General features: G+C 42.8%; 1 protein-coding gene across 1 annotated transcript in view; it reads right to left on the reverse strand.

Moving 5' to 3' along the window:
- The window catches only part of USP13 (ubiquitin specific peptidase 13), a 203,265-nt gene that overhangs the window by 30,168 nt on the left and 150,181 nt on the right, over positions 1-22,916 (reverse strand). Inside the window, exons 12-17 of the mRNA XM_075340593.1 lie at positions 22,128-22,281; positions 20,978-21,152; positions 15,618-15,706; positions 15,368-15,490; positions 10,685-10,711; positions 399-542 (exon numbers count right to left, since the gene is read on the reverse strand). Of these exons, the coding sequence (XP_075196708.1) occupies positions 399-542; positions 10,685-10,711; positions 15,368-15,490; positions 15,618-15,706; positions 20,978-21,152; positions 22,128-22,281 (712 nt within the window). The remainder of the gene's footprint in view (positions 1-398; positions 543-10,684; positions 10,712-15,367; positions 15,491-15,617; positions 15,707-20,977; positions 21,153-22,127; positions 22,282-22,916) is intronic.

Genomic DNA, 22,916 nt, shown 5'->3' on the forward strand with positions numbered 1-22,916 from the left:
GCATCGCTGTGCTCAGGTACACTTGGTGCTCAGCCCAGTGCGAGCTGCTTGCAGTGTTTGAACGGCTCACACTGGGGGTAACAACAGCATGATCGGATGTGGTATACAGCAAAAAATATTGGAAAAACCATGCCCATCCGTCCTCGGAAGTGTTCTGTTTATGCCTGGCTGCATGTGAGCGGAGACCCGAACTGCCCAGTTAGTGATTTCCATTGAGGTTCAGGTGAAGTCTGGTCCCAAACCAAACTTTACATAAAGTCCAGATAAATCAGCTGAACCAAATTTCAACAGGTCCGCTTATCTTTAGTCCTGAGAAATTCTCAATTAACACTTAAAATTGAAGCAGAACAGCTTAACCCTTATTTGCTTCTTCATAGCCTCCTGTTTACTGTACTAACCAGGATCTTCCATGTGTGCAATAATCCAGTTGAAAGCTAATTCTGCGCCCATGCTTCCAGTGTAGTACACAGCCTTCCGACAAGCCTCCAGAGGAAAACCCATCTCAGCCAGCTGCATGACTGAAGATTCGTCTATGTCAGGAGCTGAAATACATTGGAGGAGAGGCCATTCAGAATTCCAGATACCGGAGCCATTGCTATGTGCTAATGATGTGGGAACATGGAATATTGGTATAGCCATTTAAATTTAAAACACCACAACTATAGTATACCTAGCAAGAGATTGTATCATTCATAGTCCTGATTGAAAAATACTTATAAATGTATCATTACCTACAAAATAATTTGCTATGGAACAGACCATAAATATATAATTGTTGCAGCAATAATGCATTTCTTATATTCAAGAGTTTCCTGAATCACTATTTTATTTTTAACACTCGTAATCTAGCACTAAAGAAAAAGAAAGGAAATACTTTTATCGCTTTATGTTATTGAGTTAGTTCTTCCAGGCAATGAGCTGTATGCTGCCCGGAAAATACCATCATTTAAGCTTCCTAGTAGCGTCACAATCTGCCTATAATGTGTAGTTCCTACTCTGAAATCCCGCACCTGTGCACTAAAAGTTGCGCCATTAGCCTATTACATTCCGATTTTTGAAGCTAGCTGCATGGCAAGATTTCTGGATTTTATTTATCTATGAAATTGATATATAGGCAGAAAGTGCAGATAAAGCAGACTGCTACAGGCTGTAGCACCCAGCTGTGTTGATTATCTTGGATGTGCATCAAAATACATGGGACCCCATATGGCTTTTTGAAAATGATTTAAATAAATAATTTTTAAAACCGGTGTGCGGTCCCTTTCCCCCAATTTTGATACCCAACCAAGATAAAGTAAACAGCTGAGGGTTGGTATTCTCAGGTTGGGGAGGTTCATGGTTATTGGCTCCCCTTCCCAAACTAAAAATAGCAGCCCGCAGTGGCCCCAAATTTGTTGTATCCATTATATGCACCAATTCCGGCGCTTTACCCAGTTCATTACCTGGTGTGGTAGCAATTGGGGTAACATAAGGAGTTAATGACAGCTGTAATTTCTTAAAACATCACAGCTGTTATCAAGATTGAGGATAGTAATGGGCAGGAGTCTAAGAGACCCACCACATTACTAACCCTGTAAATAAAAATATATAAACACAAAACACAAATAAAAATCCTTTATTTAAAAAAAAAACCTTTTTCTACAATTTATTAACACCCAAAACACTCATGAAGGTCCAACGTAATCCACACAAGGTTCCATGACGATCCCGGTTGTTACGGGGGGCTGTCTGATAATAAAACCCAAAGGAATATCAGACAGTCAGGGTCCACCGTGCAAAGACTCTGCTGCAGACTATGGCAGAGGATAAGGGGTATATAAGTGTGCCACTGTAAATAGTAATAGCACAAGTGCAGAGTGCAATACCTCTGTTAAACTCACAGAGGAATATAATTAGGAAATAAAGCAATTCCTCCCTTACTTGGAGGGTGTGTGGTATGGTCTCTGTTAATGGTCACAGAGACAAAAGCAGTGAGTGTGAAATGGCACCTACCTAGGTCCGTTCCTCTAGCGGTGCCAGGAGACGGACAGCAGCGTAAGCCGCACAAAGCTCCTACCTGCATTCGCTCCACTAGTGTGCGAGGACACAAACCACTAGATATGGCACCTGCCTGGGTCCGCTCCACTAGTGGTGCAAAAGAGATGGACAGCAGCATAAGTCGCACAAAGCTCCTACCTATGTTCGCTCCCCTAGTGTGCAAGGATACGAACAACTGCCAGATGCAGTATAAGGAACGTTACCCTAGCGGCAACGTCCACCTACGAGTAGAATCACAAGGCCCAGCCGGACCATGTGCCTCAGGCACCTGCCTATGTCCGCTCCACTAAGATGTAAGGATACGGACCGCAGCCGAAGCTGTAAGGTATAAGAACGCTACCCTGCCGGTAGCGCTCACCTAGCATAGACAGAGAGATGCCTAGAGGGACGTGCACAGAGCGTCTACTCTCATGCATGAACCAAGAGGACTGAGCACCGGGCGGCATGCGTCAGGGTCTTATATAGACTTTGTGCCTCATCCAAGATGGAGGACACCAGAGCCAATCCGCTGCCAGAACGACAGGAATGACGTCACGCTGGCCTATCACCGAGCAAAGCGTCACAAGCACATGACCAGCGACCAATCGGCATAGAAGGTGTCAGAGACATGTGACCACGTGTAACAAGCACATGACCAGCGGCCAATCAGCTTAGAAGGTGTCAGAGACATGTGACCTCGTGTCAGCGATGATGTCACCCGCACATGTGCAATGGCTCCAAGATAGGACTTAGTCTCCAGCGCTTGCACATGTGCAGTAGCAAGAAATCCGAACATAGTCTCCAGTGCCACAGCAACCGTAACACCGGTTCTGCTACATCTGAGTACGGTCACATTATAATACGTGACTGATCACTGCAGACTCTGGGACACAATGATAGAGCCGCAGCTGTGAGCGGTGACGTCACTGAGTTCATAGCTAGAGGTTCCCACGGTACCCCATCTGTGACCTCAGGCAAACTCAATGAACTTAGTGAGCTCACCTCAGGTGAACTCTATGAACTCACTTGAGGTGAACTCAATGCCAGATTACCAGCTTAGGCTATGTGCTCACGTTGAATATTTGGATGCAGAAAATCTGCAGCTCCTGGGAGAAAACGCCCCAAAAAACATGATGCAATTTTGGTACATATTTCTGCAACAAATTTCTGCACCATATCTGTATCTCCTGGCAGGAAAACGCATCAATACGCAATGTAGTTTTGATGTGTTTTTCTGCCAGGAGATGCAGATTTGGTGCAGAGTTCTGCAACAATTATCTGCACCAAATCTGCATCTACTAGCAAAAAAGGCAATGTGGTATTGATGCGATTTTGGTGTGTTATTCTGCCAGGGGATGCAGATTTGAGGCAGAAATTTGTTGTAGACATTTCTGCACTAAATCTGCATCTCCTGGCAAAAAATGCACTAAAACTGCATGCGTTTTGATATGGTTTGGTGTGTTTTTTTTGCCAGGAGATGTAGATTTTGATGCAGAAATGTCTGCCCCCAAATACTCAATGTGCACACATTGTCTAATCTAGTAATTTAGCATTAAGTTCAATTACTTCACCTGAGGTCACAGCTAATGCTCCCACAGTAGCCCAGCTGTGACCTGAGGTGAACTGATCTTACACAGTGACCTCACCTCAGGTGAAGTTATTGAATTCAATGCCGGATTACCAGTTTAGGCAATGTGTGCACATTGAGTTTTTGGGTGTAGACATTTCTGCACCAAATCTGCATCTGTTGGCAAAAAAACACACCAAAACCGCATGCATTTTGATGTGGTTTTGGTGCGTTAATTCCTGTTGTGACCTCAGTGACATCACCTCTCACAGCTGCAGCTCGGTCAGTGTGTGCCTGATGCCGCAGTGATTGGTCACATTTTCTAATGTGACCGTGCACTGCGACTTCAGTTGTAGCAGAGCTGGGATTGTCGTGGGACCTTGTGTAGATTACATTGGACATGCAGGGGTGTTTTGAGGGTTAGTAAATTGGAGAAAAAGTGTGTTTTTGTTTTCGGGTTAATGGTAGCTGTGAATTTTTAAAAATCACAACTGTCATTACCCCTTAGATTACTCATCTAATGGATGCAACAATTACGTGGCGGCTTCGGGTTGCTATTTTTAGGCTGGGGGAAGCTCAATAATCATGGCCCTACCCACCTTGCGAATATATTTTTACACTCTACAACCAATCACAGACGCCGGCACACCGACAGTGTGATTGCAACCAATCACAGACACTGTCACAGGTAGGTGAGGGTGGGTGGAGCAAGCAGTGAATATGTATGAGAGCTAATGAGTAGACCCAGAAGTAGTGTGAAAGCTGTGCGGAGACTCGGTAAGTATAATTCTCCGGTTTTAATCTCTATTTGGATCCTTTTAACTTTTTTTGATTTTTTGGCTGAACCCAAACCGTAATACAGGTTTCCCCTGAGAAGTCTGTGCTCAGGGTTTGTGCATGGATACTTGGTGTCTGGTACGGACCCCAAACTGTACAGTTCACGTTTGCCCATCACTAATGCCCTTTCTACTCCCAGCCTGCCTGCATAGCGATTTCCTTGTGAAATAAAATCCAGAAATCTTGTCACACAGCAAGCTTTATAAATCAGAATGTAACAGGCTAACGTTGCAACTTTTAGTGTGCAGGTGCGGGATTTTAGAACAGGAACTATACATCTCAGGCAGACTGTCACGCTACTAGACGGCGAAAACGATGATAATGAAGTGCAGAGGCAGGGCTATCTTCCGGGCAGCATATGCCCCATAGTCTGGAAGAACTCATTAACATAAAACAATAGAAGATGACATTTCAACAACAAGGCATCTGCTTTGAGGCATACAGGTAATACTATTTTCAGCATCCTATTACCTGTATTCCCATATTAACAGTTTAAAAAGGTGAAAGTGGTGACAGATTCCCTAAATATTCTGGGCTGATGGAAGATCTCATGAAGTAGGCCGGCCGCCTAATCAGAACGCAGTATTGGACATCAATCGGAGCGGAGGGGTGTGGAAAAGGTGACGCATATGCACGCCTACGTGGCTTACAGCGTCAAATACTACGCCCCTATTCGAGGTCGGAATCGTTAAATAGCTGCTGTGTGACAGGGTCCCAATGACCAATGAGCTCGTTATATAGGTCGCTGCATCGTTACTAAAGTCGTTGGGAAAATGACTGTGTGACATCTCACCAACGATTTAACAACGATCCGGAAACTGTGACGTAGTAACGATCTCGTTAACAATCTCGTTATGTGTGACTGGACCTCTACAGGACAAAACCCTGAGGCTGCACTACTGATCCTATTAAGTTTCCATTGTTTCATTGTGGATGAAGATTTGAATCCTAAAGACCTGAGAATTCGAACAGTAAAGATTGTCTTTTTTTTCCCAATAAATCAACAGTACATGTGAAAATAAGAATATCTTATGGAGAAATCTGCTTCTCCAGTTGGACTGATCATTCATTCTCAAAACTCTAAATTCACAGGTAAAATCTGCTTTCAGTGAAGATGGACTTTGTAATTACTGAGATGACAGTTGGTGCACATAAAGTCCTATGGAGAATTGTAACTATTTCAGGTGAACTTGCAGCAGAATGTCAATGTCTGCCTCAGGCTCTTCCCTCCTCCTTTTTTTCTTTTCTCCATAGCTTTTATAAAGTGTCATCTCCTAACTCAGTAATCGGAAAACCTGCTTTCAATCAATTCATATTTTATCCATTCATAGTTAAAAATCAATCTGGAATGATAAAGTAGATTTCTTTAATATTATATCGTACAAAGTTGCTTATTTTCCTATTTACTATTGATTTATTAAATAAAAATTAAAATGACAGATATTCTTTAAGCCCCACAGACCTAATGACAATGGTGTATTTCTGTATAGATTATGATGAGCCAACCTACAACATATATCATTAAAGGGTTGGGGGGTTCCCGGCTGCAAAAAAAATCTGTAGTCTGTCAGTCATTCTACAGTTAGGTCCAGAAATATTTGGACAGTGACACAATTTTCGCGAGTTGGGCTCTGCATGCCACCACATTGGATTTGAAATGAAACCTCTACAACAGAATTCAAGTGCAGATTGTAACGTTTAATTTGAAGGTTTGAACAAAAATATCTGATAGAAATTGTAGGAATTGTACACATTTCTTTACAAATACTCCACATTTTAGGAGGTCAAAAGTAATTGGAAAAATAAACCAAACCCAAACAAAATATTTTTATTTTCAATATTTTGTTGCGAATCCTTTGGAGGCAATCACTGCCTTAAGTCTGGAACCCATGGACATCACCAAACGCTGGGTTTCCTCCTTCTTAATGCTTTGCCAGGCCTTTACAGCCGCAGCCTTCAGGTCTTGCTTGTTTGTGGGTCTTTCTGTCTTAAGTCTGGATTTGAGCAAGTGAAATGCATGCTCAATTGGGTTAAGATCTGGTGATTGACTTGGCCATTGCAGAATGTTCCACTTTTTTGCACTCATGAACTCCTGGGCAGCTTTGGCTGTATGCTTGGGGTCATTGTCCATGTGTACTATGAAGCGCCGTCCGATCAACTTTGCGGCATTTGGCTGAATCTGGGCTGAAAGTATATCCTGGTACACTTCAGAATTCATCCGGCTACTCTTGTCTGCTGTTATGTCATCAATAAACACAAGTGACCCAGTGCCATTGAAAGCCATGCATGCCAATGCCATCACGTTGCCTCCACCATGTTTTACAGAGGATGTGGTGTGCCTTGGATCATGTGCCGTTCCCTTTCTTCTCCAAACTTTTTTCTTCCCATCATTCTGGTACAGGTTGATCTTTGTCTCATCTGTCCATAGAATACTTTTCCAGAACTGAGCTGGCTTAATGAGGTGTTTTTCAGCAAATTTAACTCTGGCCTGTCTATTTTTGGAATTGATGAATGGTTTGCATCTAGATGTGAACCCTTTGTATTTACTTTCATGGAGTCTTCTCTTTACTGTTGACTTAGAGACAGATACACCTACTTCACTGAGAGTGTTCTGGACTTCAGTTGATGTTGTGAACGGGTTCTTCTTCACCAAAGAATGTATGCGGCGATCATCCACCACTGTTGTCATCCGTGGACGCCCAGGCCTTTTTGAGTTCCCAAGCTCACCAGTCAATTCCTTTTTTTCTCAGAATGTACCCGACTGTTGATTTTGCTACTCCAAGCATGTCTGCTGTCTCTCTGATGGATTTTTTCTTTTTTTTCAGCCTCAGGATGTTCTGCTTCACCTCAATTGAGAGTTCCTTAGACCGCATGTTGTCTGGTCACAGCAACAGCTTCCAAATGCAAAACCACACACCTGTAATCAACCCCAGACCTTTTAACTACTTCACTGATTACAGGTTAACGAGGGAGATGCCTTCAGAGTTAATTGCAGCCCTTAGAGTCCCTTGTCCAATTACTTTTGGTCCCTTTAAAAAGAGGAGGCTATGCATTACAGAGCTATGATTCCTAAACCCTTTCTCCGATTTGGATGTGAAAACTCTCATATTGCAGCTGGGAGTGTGCACTTTCAGCCCATATTATATATATAATTGTATTTCTGAACATGTTTTTGTAAACAGCTAAAATAACAAAACTTGTGTCACTGTCCAAATATTTCTGGACCTAACTGTATGTCCCAGCATACTGCCAAATCTTGATAGTGTGCAATATGTACACTGTCACGATTCCCCTGCATTGCTTGCACAAGTGGACATTTACATGTCCGCAAATAAGCCATTTGCCTATTGCAATTATCAAAAAACAATTACCCCAAGTATAAAATGATACACTTTATTAGTAATATTAAAAATCACCCATAAAAAATAACACACAACAATACAAGATAACATATAGACTGATAATGTCACCATTCCACAACGGAGTGAACGGGAAAACCCGCCAAGCAAATATCACCCTATAATGTTCCCTATCACTCTCTTCCTGCCTGGCCATTGAATCTATGTTGCTAAGCTATTTGCCTACTTGCACATTGCACATGTGTCTGTTTTCTATATTTAAAAAAAACCAAAAACTTCTAATGGATATTTTAAATTGAGTTTGCCCATTCCTGTAAATGTATCTTATCTAGGGCAGGTCTAGAGTCAGTGGTTTGGACTGGTGTTGTCTTTCTTCCTCTTTAACCTTCATCAGGCTGCATAATTTTACAACATTAACAGCGACCCCTTATCTCGGAAGGGGGTGGAGATATTTTATTGAAATTTGGCCAATATATTCTGGACCAAAACTGCAGAGATGTCACAAAATTTCAGCCCTCTACGGCTTTTGGAAAAAAAAATGTATTGCAATTTTAAAACGGAATAGTTACAATTGTACCTATTCAGCCAGACAAAGGTTAAGTATGTTTAGCTGTTTATTTTTTTATTTTATTTTTATTTTACACTTTATGGGGGACATAATAAGGTCAATAAGCACTTTAGAAGGATTTTGATTTCCAATTGTTGGTAGGGTCCTCTGATATCCCAATTTGCCTTGCTGATGGGACCCTTCAATAAGCGGAGTTGGCATTTTTTGATTGATCACCCTAAGATGATAGAATACTGAAGGCTCTATAGACTAAATAAATGATGTAATAGACTAGCTATTAACGATGCAGTAATAATGATGAAATAATAAAGACGCAATTTTCCATAAGCATGTATTAAAGCTATCATAATTAATTACAACCTCCTCTGGATCTTGAAAGTTAGATTAGTAAACATCATATTAGTTTTCAGCACCACAAAAATAGTTAAGGTTAACTGTTTTCGTCTCTGAACGAATTTGGCTGTAGAGCAATGCAATCAGTTAATTTCTGAAAGTGAAGACAGCAGCAAAATTTTAAGGAGGCTGTGCAGGTCCTTCCCCTTCTGCCTGATCTGACATTAGGCATGAAGAGTCAGAAACGCACACCGAGCCGGACAGCGCAGAGCCAGAGAAATAGAGGTACGTCCTCTCAGCTCTAAGTGCTCGATCAGAATGAGAAAGAAAGTCCCATTAACTCAAAATTTCCAAATTCTATATTTGAAAAAAAAATGTCTTACTGATTTTCTTCTCATTTCATTGGTGAAATAATTATCAATAGGCAGTATAAAATACATGGAAGTCCTCATATTTAAAATCTTTGTCTCTTTATGGAATCGGTTTCTCTCTAGTGACATGATTATTTTATTGAACAGAATGTAACGTTACAGAAATGAATATTACTTATTTGTAGGAACACTGTGGATGGTGATGAACATAGCCACAAGCCACCTTTTTAAAGGATTCATTTTCTGGCATTAGTTAGGATAAAAAGTATAATTTTTCCAGGAGTTTTCTTAAAGGGGTATTCTCAAGCTGTGTCTTGAGCAGCTCAGAGCTCTGCAGTCTTCTTAGGGGTGCTTCACACATAGCAAGATCGCTACCGAAATCGCTGCTACGGCGCGGTTTTGGTGACGCAACAGTGACCTCATTAGCGATCTCGCTGTGTGTGACACTGAGCAGCGATCTGGCCCCTGCTGCGAGATCGCTGCTCGTTACACACAGCCCTGGTTCGTTTTCTTCAAAGGCGCTCTCCCGCTGTGACACACAGATCGCTGTGTGTGACAGCGAGAGAGCGACGAAATGAAGCAAGCAGAGAGCAGGAGCCGGCATCTGGCAGCTGCGGTAAGCTGTAACCAGGGTAAACATCGGGTAACCAAGGTGGTTACCCGATATTTACCTTAGTTACCAGCCTCCGCAGCTCTCACGCTGCCTGTGCTGCCGGCTCCGGCTCTCTGCACATGTAGCTGCAGTACACATCGGGTTAATTAACCCGATGTGTACTGTAGCTAGGAGAGCAAGGAGCCAGCGCTAAGCAGTGTGCGCGGCTCCCTGCTCTCTGCACATGTAGCTGCAGTACACATCGGGTTAATTAACCCGATGTGTACTGTAGCTAAGAGAGCAAGGAGCCAGCGCTAAGCAGTGTGCGCGGCTCCCTGCTCTCGCGGTTATGATCGCTGCTTCGGCTGCTGTGTTTGACAGCTAAGCAGCGATCATAACAGCGACTTACAAGGTCGCTGTTACGTCACAGAAAATGGTGACGTAACAGCGACCTCGTTGTCGCTGTCGCTTAGTGTGAACCAGCCCTTAGTTCTTGGTGGCTGGGCACTACTCATTGAGTGACAGTTCTGGTCAGGAGCTTTGTCTTCCTACAACACATTGAGGACCAGTCAGTGTTTGTTTTGTTAGCTATATACTGTATGTATATGTAGAGATAACAAGGATTTTGAACAAGCACACAGCTTAGGAAAGTGAGAGCCCTCGTTAAAGATATGCTCTGAAAACTGCTCTTGCTTGGACTGGGAAATTGTAATTCTACAGGTATGATAACAGCACATTGGTCAGGAGCTGGAGAGAGGCAAATGGATAACTATCTTATCAAAATCAATGGGCTGAAGAGAAATCACTGGGATGTTAGGAAATCACTCCTCTCCTAAAATGTAACCACTGTGCTCACTTGGCCAAGCTTTGGTGACCAGACTCCTTGGAACCAAGATCATGAGGTCTAATTAACAAAAGCAATTAAAAAAAAAACATGAGAATACCCCTTTAAGTATACTTTTGATTATATTACATATAAAATACACATACAAATACTGCACTGCTTGTGAATTAGATAATTTGAGAATGATAAAATCATACCTTCCATGAAATGGTTCCTGAAACAATCTGAAAATAAACAACATAATTCAAAAGATGTCTTCAAATAGACAGTAGAAAGAGAATTATAGACTTAAATACAAGAAGCACTTCAGGATTTTTGTTGGGTCTGACAGTATTCTATATATATAGATATATGAAAGGGGTCAAGAATAATTTTTAAGAAGAAAAACCCCAATATTCAAATTAAAAGGATAAACTTAGGTCTGACAGTAGTTAATTTCTATTAAATCATGGTCTTGTTCAATTCCTTACCAAATGTTTTATTCCTGATTTATAAGTCTGTGTTCCATTCTTCAGCGGCACCACATGACGAACACTAATGCGGGCGTCACACGATACGATCTATCGTGTGATCGCACGATCGATCGTACCCGCCCCCGTCGTTTGTGCGTCATGGGCAATTAGTAGCCCGTGGCTCACAAAGTCGTTAAACCGCCGTCACACGTACTTACCTGCTGAGCGATGTCGCTGTGGGCGGGGGAACATCCACTTCCTGAAGGGGGTGGGACGTTCGGCGTCATAGCGACGTCACACAGCGGACGGCCAATAGAAGCGGAGGGGCGGAGATGAGCGGGACCTAAACATCCCGCCCACCTCCTTCTTTCCGCATAGCCGACGGGAGCCGCGGGACACAGGTAAGCTGTGTTCATCGTTCCCGGGGTGTCACACGGAGCGATGTGTGCTGCCCTGGGTACAATGAACAACCAGCGCAAAGAAAAATAAACGACTTTTTAAAAATGAGCGACGTGTCAACGATACACGATTTGCGAACGTTCTGCATCGCTCGTAGGTGTCACACGGGACGATGTTGTAAACGATGCCGGATGTGCGTCACGAAAACCGTGACCCCGACGATAGATTGTCTCGTGTGACGCCCGCATAAGGGTATGTGCACACAATCAGTACTCGCTGTGTCTTAGACGAGGCGAGTACTCACCTGCGGGGCCGCGAGTCTCCTTCACAGGAGACCGCAGCTGCTTGTGCCCACGATTCGGGCTCATGCAGTTGCGGTCTCTCGCTATGTTTTCTCTTCTGAATCCCTGTTTTCACCCCCCTCCCCCAAGAAACATACCATTTCAGTGGTGCTAGTTCTGCTTCTCGTGACATTTTTATGTTTCACAATCCCTGTGAACAATCAGTGCTGGCTTCACTCTTCCCTCCTACAGATGTAATTGACATCGGAAGGAAATGAGAGCGCAGCAACTCTTACTTCCACTGGATGTATTGATTTTTCCGACAGGGGATAGAGTGAAGCCAGCGCTGATTTTCCACAAGGATTGTGTGACAATGCCATGTGAGCCCCAGGAGAAGCAGAGCTGACACCACTGAAACAGTGCCAGCACCAAAAATGAGCATAGGTGTTATTTTCCTTATGGGGAGGAGGAACATAGGGCTACAGAAGGGGTGTCCAAGTAGTGGGTTACCTATTTAACAGTTACTAACAACTAACTGCAGTGTATCCATGTTCAGCAGAAGTGTCCCATGTAAAATGCCAGCAACAGTCAGTATATTTTAATCTTGATCCTTTAACGTAAATATATGATAATGTCAAGGTAAAAAAACAAAATCACTTATCGCTCCGTCCATACCCTATGACGGTAAGCCAGTGGCTCCTGAGAGGTTGTAAGTTCACCAGCTTCATTGATTTACTGTGCATGCCCAGGGCAGGAAAAGCGACACCATTCTCGGCCAGCCCAGGAGTTGTAAAGAGCTGAAAGAGACATCAGAGCTGAAGCTCTAACATCAGATAGGGCCATAATTGTAATAAAAGAGCAGAGTATAGAAGAAATAGGTGGCCCTCTCCCCGATCCATAAAAGTCCTTTATTTTGTTTGCTTAAAAACCATAGATGGATGCAGGAGGACGAAGCAGCGCTGCTCCTGCATCTATGGTTTTTAAGCAAATAAAATATATGCAGTCTATTTGAAGGTTTAGCTCCACTTTCTCCAAGTGGCCAGTTAGTGCTCATTGTACTCCTTTTTTGTCCTATCATGAGTGTGCTAGATTAATGTTGCCAGCTCTATTTGACTGGTTGTTTGTGTCGCGGGCGGCGGGGCGCTGCGCTCACCACGCTTGGGTCCGGCGCTGCTGCTGCTTGGTGGCTCGAGCGGTGGGCCGGATCCGGGGACTCGAGCGGCGTGAGTGAAAGGGGGGGGGTAGTTCGGTTTGGGGATTTGGTCCGTGACGCCACCCACGGGTTGTGGTGAGGTTGGGCACCACCGCTGCTATTGACGGGGATCCCGGGAGCGATTGTAGGGAGCAGCTGGGATGTTTCTCTCCCCTCCGTGGGTAGGGGGTTGGTGGTCCCGGGGCCCGGTGAGGTGTCGGGGAGGCAGGGTTGGCAAGGTGCAGGGTCGCTTGGACTGCGCAGCGCGGTGCCGGATGGCACGGTAGTACTCACTCAGCCACAAATGGATGCAAAGTATCTGGTAAACAAAACGGCTGGATGGACGGGTCCCGCAGCCGGCTGCTGTGGTTTCTCCCGGACGGTTGGTGGTGGCTGCCTTTCCCTGCACCTTTGTGTATGTTCCCACCGGTAACCCGCTCCCCAGCGTGTATATGTGCCGGAGGAGCCCTTTTGCCCGCAGGCTCTGGCCCTTGGAACTCTAGCTGTGGCGGTAGCTGTATTTCCTTTTGCTAGTTGGACGGTTGCCTTCAATCGGGTCTTGGCTGTTAGTGACCAGAACCCCAGGGGTTTCCTGACGGATTTGACCTATTTAACGGCGACTCCAAGCCTGGTCGGGGTCCGCAGGCCCTGCCGGTTTGTGCTGGCTTCACTTCGCTCCCCGGTTCGGTACCGGCAGGCCACCGCCCGTCCCCGGTCCTATGGTTCCGCGTTGATCTGCCTCTCCTGCAGACGGCCACCACCGTCTGCCAACCTTGCTCTGGGTGCCCGGGCCACGTACCCGGACACGGTCAGTTTGCTCCTCTATTACCACTTTACTCCTCACTCTTCCACTTCCCTAACTGATCTGCTTTCCTTTTCCCACCTCCAGGACTGTGAACTCCTCAGTGGGTGGGGCCAACCACCTGGCTCCACCCCACCTGGTGTGGACATCAGCCCCTGGAGGGAGGCAACAAGGATTTTGTGTCTGGCTGATGTGCCTATTTCGGGGTGGGGGTGCATGTTGTAGTACCTGTAACGACCTGGCTAGTCCAGGGCGCCACATTTGTGGTCAGAATTGTAATAAAGACCCCATCTAGGGAAGTATGTGTGTGCAGGGAGGGGGGCAGCATATCTGCCATTGTTTGACAGCATGTAATAAAGATCATTGAGGTTTTTATTACAAATATAGTCCTGCCTCTTGACAGAGTCCCTTTAAGAACAATCTAAATTTTCTTTTAGGCGATTTAAATTCCATATAGTGTAATTCTGGCTTTACAGCAGTTTGTTTGCGGATTGCTTGAGGTCTATAGCACAATTGCAGCATCCAAACAAATATACTTCACATTCACTGCTCAAATGCCAGGGCTGATTTTCAGTCCCAGTCCGGCCCTGAACGACAGGCAGCATGAATCAAAACCTCTGTCTGTACTTTGAGGCTGGTGTGTATTACTCCAAAAAGTTGCAGAGTTTCAGAGAAAACATACATTGAAAAGCAGAAATATAAGTCTCATTTGGTAAGTTTGTAAAGCATCGAAGGTTCCGAGCAAATGAGTGCCAAACATATTAACTCTTTTCAGATGTTTCCCTCCATCCGTTTCCTACTTAGCTGTCTGGTAAATACCACCCACCAGGGTAGAGCAGACTCTGGCTGACCGGAGAAAATGCCTTTAAAGCAATGTGGGGGAAGTAGTGGCTCTCCTTAAAGAGATCAGAACGAATAGATTTACAGGTGATGCATCATAGGAGAAAAGTATGCAAATTAGCTTTTTTTCATTTTGAATATAAATATCTTGCAAGTATCACATAGGAGAGGTGGAGGTGTGCACCCTAGAAATCAATGTCCAGCTCCTTAAAGTCAATGTCCAGCTCCTTAAAGTCAATCATGTCAACAGGTTTCTGCTTCTCTATCTGAGATCAGCATAATATAGAGATATAGACCCTGATTCCAACTATTTATCAAATTCTGAGCTGCGTGATTTATTTTATTTTTTTTATAAAATCACTGTTTTATCTGCTGCAGATCTTCCAATTCTCTGAATGCTCTGCTCTGTATAACCCCACCCACACCACTGATTGGTAGCTTTCAGTGTACACTGTCCATTGGCAGAAAGCTACCAATCAGTGTTGGAGGCAAGACTATACAAAGCTCATGAATATGAAAAGATACTTGGCAGCAGGTTACATCACAGGAATTAGGGTCTCGTTACTACATTATGCGGCTCTCAGATTTATCTCTTGTCATGTTGTAAGGCTCGTTAAAGGGTTAGACATTGAATTTTTGAGTACGCACCTCATCTAAATGGTCCTTGCAAGATTGCTCTCTTGTAAAATGAAAAAGATTAATTTAAATACATTTTCCATGGAGCATTGCCTGTATGACTTTAAGGAGAACTCATACTCCATCGACATTGCCACCAAACTATTCAAACACGTTATGCGAGTTGATTTGAAATTCTAAAAATTAGTTTACTATTCATTCAGGGGGCCATAAACCCAACCAATCTGTACTGCCTTAAGTGCATGCTTCATGGACATGATTTGAGCATTTCCTCCCACCTTTGGGGTCATCTGGAATCACAATTGGAGGAGCAATGTTTGGGAGTTCTTCTTCTCCTGGCTGCAGACCTTTTGCTCGGAGAGGATTAACATCCAAGATATCAGGCATTTCTACTGCTATATCTAAAAGAAATAAAAAGGAGTAAAAAATAAAACTACATTCATTTAAAATAGAATAGTTTTATATTACAATGAATGACCCAACACAGAACTTTTATATGATATATTATCAACAATTAAAGTCACCTACCAAGTTTTTTTGGTACCCAGTCAAGTCCAAATGTAAACTTCTTTATCTGGATTATTAGAAATTCTGGGAATGAAGCAAAGCGAGATGTCCTGGAAAACGACAAATTGAGTAAGTCATTAAAATATAATAAAATCTTAGGATGGAGGATGAAGACATACACTGTAACACTAATATTCCATCTTTCCATTTTCATAATTTTAGAATGATAGCTAAATAGCTCTCATATAAAGAGGTCTATAAAAAGCAAACTTTTACAAAATTATCTACTGAGGTCTCGTTCACTACTATCTAAAACTGTTATTATATTTCAGCTGTCTAGCAAGTAGTCCTGCAGGTAGTTACATATAGAAGTAATTCCAGGAGACTATTAAATTGCAATGGATCATACCTGTCAGTGTAACACTGACAGAACGCCTGTTAGAACATGCTGCTGGCATGGTCTAACAACCTTGCCATAGCTGGCAGACCCGGAAGTTGTCATTTGACCTAAGGCTGTAATGGTAATGATCGGGCCCCCATGATCACATCACGGAGACTTTGATTGTGTGGGAGAGGGAGCGTACTCCCTCTTCCGGCCCCCTAAATGCTGCGATCATTAATGATTAAACAGCCAGGAGATTTGTGGGCACCATCCACAGCTGTGACAGCCGGAGCTCGACTATAACTTACATTGAGCTCCCAATGGTGAACGTGTGTGCACAGCCTTTGTGCCCGCATGATCGCCATGAAGTAAGTTTACATCATTTTTCGTGAACCCCTTCCCAAACATGACATAACCATAAGTCAAACGTTGGTTGGGAAGGGGTTAAAATGTACTTTGTTCATGAGACAACCCCTTTAAGAACATGACTGTACCGTAAAGGACAGCACATTTACCTTTTGTGTCATTCCCATTTCTTTATAGATTGTAATCTTTTGAGCAGGACCCTCACTTCTGTTCAAATTATGTGTTATCCTAATGACTAGTAATGATATTTGTTCATGTACCCTCTGATTTGTAAAGTGCTGCAGAATATGTTATAGATACATACAGTGGGTAAGGAAAAAATTCAGACCCCTTTACATTTTTCACTCTTTGTTTCATTGCAGCCATTTGGTAAAATCAAGAAAGTTAATTTTTTTCTCATTAATGTCCACTCTGCACACCATCTTGACAGAAAAAAACAGAAATGTAAAAATGTTTGCAAATTTATTAAACAAGAAAAACTGAAATATCCCATGGTCATAAGTATTCAGACCCTTTGCTCTATATTGAGTAGAAGCACCCTTTTGAGCTAGTACAGCCATGAGTCTTCTTGGGAATGATGTAACACGTTTTTCCCACCTGAATTTGGGGATCCTCTGCCATTCTTTCTTGCAGATCCTCTCCAGTTCCGTCAGGTTGGATGGTGAACATTGGTGGACAGCCATTTTCAGGTCTCTCCAGAGATGCTCAATTGGGTTTAGTTCAGGGCTCTGGCTGGGCCAGTCAAGAATGGTCACAGTGTTGTTCTGAAGCCACTCCTTTGCTATTTTAGCTGTTTGCTTAGGGTCATTGTCTTGTTGGAAGGTGAACCTTTGGCCAAGTCTGAGGTCCAGAGCACTCTGGAAGAGGTTTTTTTCCAGGATATCTCTGTACTTGGTCGCATTCATCTTTCCTTCAATTGCAACCAGTTGTCCTGTCCCTGCAGCTGAAAAACACCCCCATAGCATGATGCTGCCCCCACTATGTTTCCCTATTGGGATTGTATTGAGCAGGTGATGAGCAATGCCTGGTTTTCTCAACACATACCGCTTAGAATTATCACTAAAAAGTTATATCTTCGTCTCATCAGACCAGAGAATCTTATTTCTCATGCTCTGGGAGTCCTTCATGTGTTTTTATGCAAACTCTATGCGGGCTTTCATATGTCTTGCACTAAGGAAAGGCTTCTGTTGGGCTACTCTGCCATAAAGGCCCAACTGGTGGAGGGCTGCAGTGATAGTTGACTTTGTGGAACTTTCTCCCATCTCCCTACTGCATCTCTGGAGATCAGCCACAGTGATCTTGGGATTCCTCTTTACCTCTCTCACCAAGGCTCTTCTCCCATGATTGCTCAGTTTAGCTGGATGGCCAGGTCTAGGAAGAGTTCTGGTAGTCCCAAACGTCTTCCATTTAAGGATTATGGAGGCCACTGTGCTCTTAGGAACCTTGAGTGCTGCAGAAATTCTTTTGTAACCTTGTCAGATCTGTGCCTTGCCACAATTCTGTCTCTGAGCTCCTTTGGCAGTTCCTTTGACCTCCTGATTCTCATTTGGTCTGACATGCACTGTGAGCTGTGAGTTCTTATATAGACAGGTGTGTGCCTTTCCAAATCAAGTCCTATCAGTTTAATTAAACACAGCTGGACTCCAATGAAGAAGTAGAACCATCTCAAGGAGGACCACAAGGAAATGGAAAGCATGTCACTCAAATATGAGTGTCTGAGCAAAGGGTCTGAGTACTTATGACAATGTGATAATTCAGTTTTTCTTGTTTAATAAATTTGCAAACATTTCTAGATTTCTGTCAAGATGGGGTGCAGAGTGTACATTAGTGAAAAAAATGAACTTTTTTAAATTTACCAAATGGCTGCAATGAAACATAAAGTGAAAAATTTAAAGGGGTCTGAATACTTTCTGTACCCACTGTAAATAAATGTATAATTATCATTACTACATACAGTGCCTTTAAACAAGTATACATACCCCGTGAATTTTTCCGCATTTTTTCAGTCTATACACAAACGTAAATGTATTTTATTGTAATTTTATGTGACATGCCAACACTAAATAGCAAGTATTTCTGAAGTGTAATAAAAATGATTCATGGTTTTCTAAATATTTTAAGAATATGAATCTGAAAATTGTGACATATGCATTTGTATCCAGCCCCCTGAGAAAATACTTTGTAGTAATATCAATTACAGATGCAAATCTTTTGGTGAATGTCTCTACCAGCTTTGCCTCTCTACAGGCTAAGATTTTAGAAAAAAATCTTCATTTTAAAATCGTTCCAGCTCAGTGACATTGGATGGAGGCGTCTGTGAACAGCAATTTTGAAGTCTTGAGACAGATTCTCGGTTGGATTTAGGTCTGGACTGTGATTGGGCCGTTCACACACATGAATATGCTTTGAGCTAAACCATCCATTGTAGCTCTGGCAGTATGTTTAGGGTCGTTGTCCTGATGGAAGAAGAACCTACACCCCAGTCTCAACTCTTTTGCAGCCTCTAACAGGTTTTCCTCCAGGATTGCCCTGTATTTAATTAGCTCCATCCATCTTCCCATCCACTCTGACTAGATTACCTATCCCTGATGAAGAAAAGCCTCCACACAGCATGATACTGCACCACTATGTTTGATGTTGTGAAGGGTGTTTTTCGGGGATGTACAGTGTTAGTTTTCCATCCCACATAGCGTTTTGCATTTAGCCCAAAAAGTTCTACTTTGGTCTCATCTGATCAGACCACTATCTTCAACATGCTAGATGTCCCAGACATGGTTTTTTGCAAACTGCAAACAGGACATCTTATAGCTTGCTTTCACAAATGACTTTCTTCTTGTAACTGTTACATAAAGGACATATTTGTAGAATATACGTCTGTCCTGAGAAGATTCTACCACCTACGTTGAGGATCTCTGCAGCTCCTCCAGTCTGACTATGCGGCATCTTGGTTGCTTCTATAAGTAGTGCCCTTCTCCCTTGTATAAGGACTACGTAAGCTAATGGCTTTGGTACTTGGCTGCTTATTTGTGTCAATTGATAACCCATTTAACACTAGAACTACTGGACTCGTGACACCTATATAGAAATACATGGTGCAGAGTAGTCAAAATGACTACCTCAGTAGTTCTAGTGTTAAGTACTAAACTATTTTTTAGTACATAAATGATTAAAGTACAGTGACACATTCGCACAGGAGCTGAGCTCTTCTGTCTTATAAATCTTTATTAGCAATAGTGGGGGATTTCAACCATTGTTCCCTACAACCTGTCCTTTGTTTCACCAACTATCACATATTAGAAAAAAAAAACTGTATGGTCCCTTATTTTCATCTACACATTCATTTTACAGGAAATCTAATGATGTTTTGCTATTCAGAATATTGACACCATTTACTTTTACTTTTTTCCACTTTGTATAGGCTTCAAGTCAAGTATCAAGTGTCAGTAAAAAGTTATTCCTTCATTTACTCACTGATATTCCTGCATAGCAACCAGGACCCTGCAACATTTGGCAGATGACACCTACATAGATGGCATTACAGAGATGTGTGGCAGCTTAGATAAGACCTGAATCTTATCTTATCAACTCAGGGACAGAGACGCAATTCAGAGGTAGAAGATATACAAATTCCCCAATTATGGAGCAGAATTCTCACTCAACCATGAGTACACCGAAATATTCCTTCAAGCTCAATGGAATGACAATATACAACATATATAGAGCTAAGATCAGAGCTCCACAAATACAGCTGCAAGGCAGGGATACACATATCCCTAGTGCAACCTAGGCAGCTGCACAGGAGCCCATGAGTAAGGGGTCCTATTTCCCTCTCCAAAAAAGTAAACCGCCTCTGTCACAGACACATTAATGGACTACAAAGGGCCCATATACTGTTCTTGCACAGGGGCCCTCTTCTTTCTGTTGAAATGACATTGGAATGTGAGTTGGATGTGTTAGGAGTCACAATTGTGCCGTTCTAATTCTACCACTTTTTATACCCAATTGAACGCTTTCTCATATACTATTATATCTGAATTGACTTTTTGGGCTGCCTTCAAACCAATGTAACACTAAAGAAGCTGTAGTAGTCGCACAACTGCAGCAGCCCATAATACAGCTGATTGTGGATGAGCCAAAAGGACTCTCACTGATCTCCAATTGTATCCTATCCTTGGAATTGGAATCTTAAGGTACCGTCACACATAACGAGATCGCTAGCGAGATCGCAGCTGAGTCACGGTTTCCGTGACGCAGTAGCGATCCCGTTAGCGATCTTGTTATGTGTGACACCTACCAGCGATCAGGCCCCTGCTGTGAGATCTCTAGTTGTTGCAGAATGGTCCAGGCCATTTTTTTCAAAGGCGATGTCCTGCTGGGCAGGACCCATCGCTGTGTTTGACACTGTGTGACAGGGTCACGGTGACTGCTGAGATTGTTATACAGGTCGCTACTGCGACCTGTATTGTTCCTGCATCGCTGGTAAGATCTGACTGTGTGACATCTCACCAGCGACCTCCCAGCAACTTACCTGCGATTTCTATCAGGTCGCATCGTTTTCGGGATCGCTGGTAAGTCGTTGTGTGTGACTGGGCCTTTAGAAGGCTGGATAACCCTTTAACAGAAGAATACTCACTTAACACCTGCAGATTTAGCTTGAAGAGCACTGCTCCAGAAGTCGTCCACATTCTCAGGCTCAGAAAAGGCCTGGAGACAAGCACTGAATGGGATCCTAGCACGCACAATCTCCGGAGGTGGTTTTTTTGCACTTTCAGCCTCTCTTCTCTTCAGTTCATAAGTGATCAATTCATCTGGAATAAATCAATATGCATATTACCATTAGATATGCGACTGTAAAGTTGGGAGGTAAAAATGAGTGTACTGACCAACTAGTAGAGAATATAGGACAATACATAGATTTGGTCCCAAATCCAGAAAAACTGGAGACAAACACTTCAATAGCTTTCATGGAGATTACTGGAGTGCAGATACAAACTTCTGAATTAATACATAAAACCTAACAATCTACAATAAAACATAGGGTGATGCCTGATTAATATCAAACTGCCAATTAATCTTAAGTGAAATACTGATTTCTAATTAGTAAACAGACATTTGGCTAAGCCAGGTGATCTATATTCATGAAAATAATTGCATTAAAAGGGTTTTGCAGTTTCAGAAAACTCACGGCCCTCAGTTGCAGTTTGTGTTAAAAAGAAATATATGAAACTGTGTTTTACTCATCCTCCCTGGGTCCGTCGCTGAGTCTCTGCTGCTAGTCCTGGTGTCACTATACTGCAGTGCTGAGGTCATGGCGATAGTCCTGTAATAGATTAGCTCAGCAGATCTGCCCAAGGTAGGAGCAAGAGCTGGGAAAACCTTTTGGCTGCATTTTTGTTAATGTAATGTGAGCACTGCAGGTAATTAACAGACACAAGGAGCAGTGACAGACTCAGAACTAGACCCGGGGAGGGTGGGTAAAGCCAGATTTTTTTTATTTTTTTTTTAAACAAACTACAACCTTTGCACAGCAGTTTTCGGAAGAGGACCTGACATCTGATATACGCTGCCAATCCATGGGTAGCATGTATCAGTCCCGTGCTGTATGATCTCAGCCAGATATGTTTGACTCTATAACGCTGCGGCATTTCAGAGAGAAACATACTTTTAATAGCCGCCAGGTACAGAGCCGCACGGCAGACTAGTCAGACAGGTGGGTTCCCGACAGCTTCCCCCTACCCCTTGCCCTGATTGACAGATCTCTGCCTGTACACACACAAATATACCTTTATTTGATGCAGCTTCCATAGCCACCGGCAACTGCATGATATAATCAACCCTTTCAGTATAGCGAACCTTCCTTGATTGGCAGCATTGTGTCCGCTCTTCTACCAAAAACCTGAAGACATCAGTGGGGTTTTCCGAACCTATGCTATTTCTCTACAAATCAAAAGAGAAAGTCTTCATAAAAAATGAGCATTACAAGGTAATTAAGCTATGGTCAGTCAAATACAATGTCACTCTCACTGCTTGTTATTCTGGTTTTTGACCTTTATAGTTTTCAATACACTGTATGTTGTTTTGTGTTTAATCTATTTAATTTGAGGAGATAGTGACCGCCTCACACCAACTTGTCGTAAACACAATTGGCTTTAAAGTTATCACCTAGATAGATTTTACCTCTCAACTTAAAGGGTTATTCCCATCTACAAAATCCTATCCCAATATGTAGTAAGTGTAATAATAATATTAGCACATACCTCCAAGTAGAAATGTAGTATTGTTCTGATACGTTATGTTGCTTACTTGATGTTCAGGGCATTGCAGTACCTTAGGTTTCCATGGTTATGACCACTAGAAACTAACCTAACTTTGACTATATACATGGTCATAACCATGGATATCTAAGGTCCTGCAATGCCCTGAACATAAGGTAAACAACAAAGTGAATCAGGAGAACTATGCTACTAATGCTACTATGCTACTTCCTAATTGGAAGTATTTGCTAATATTATTATTATTATTACTACACCTACTACATATTAGGATAGGATCTTGGAGATGGGAATAACCCT

The sequence above is a fragment of the Anomaloglossus baeobatrachus genome, chromosome 3 (genome assembly GCF_048569485.1).
Source record: "Anomaloglossus baeobatrachus isolate aAnoBae1 chromosome 3, aAnoBae1.hap1, whole genome shotgun sequence".
Lineage (NCBI taxonomy): Eukaryota > Metazoa > Chordata > Amphibia > Anura > Aromobatidae > Anomaloglossus > Anomaloglossus baeobatrachus.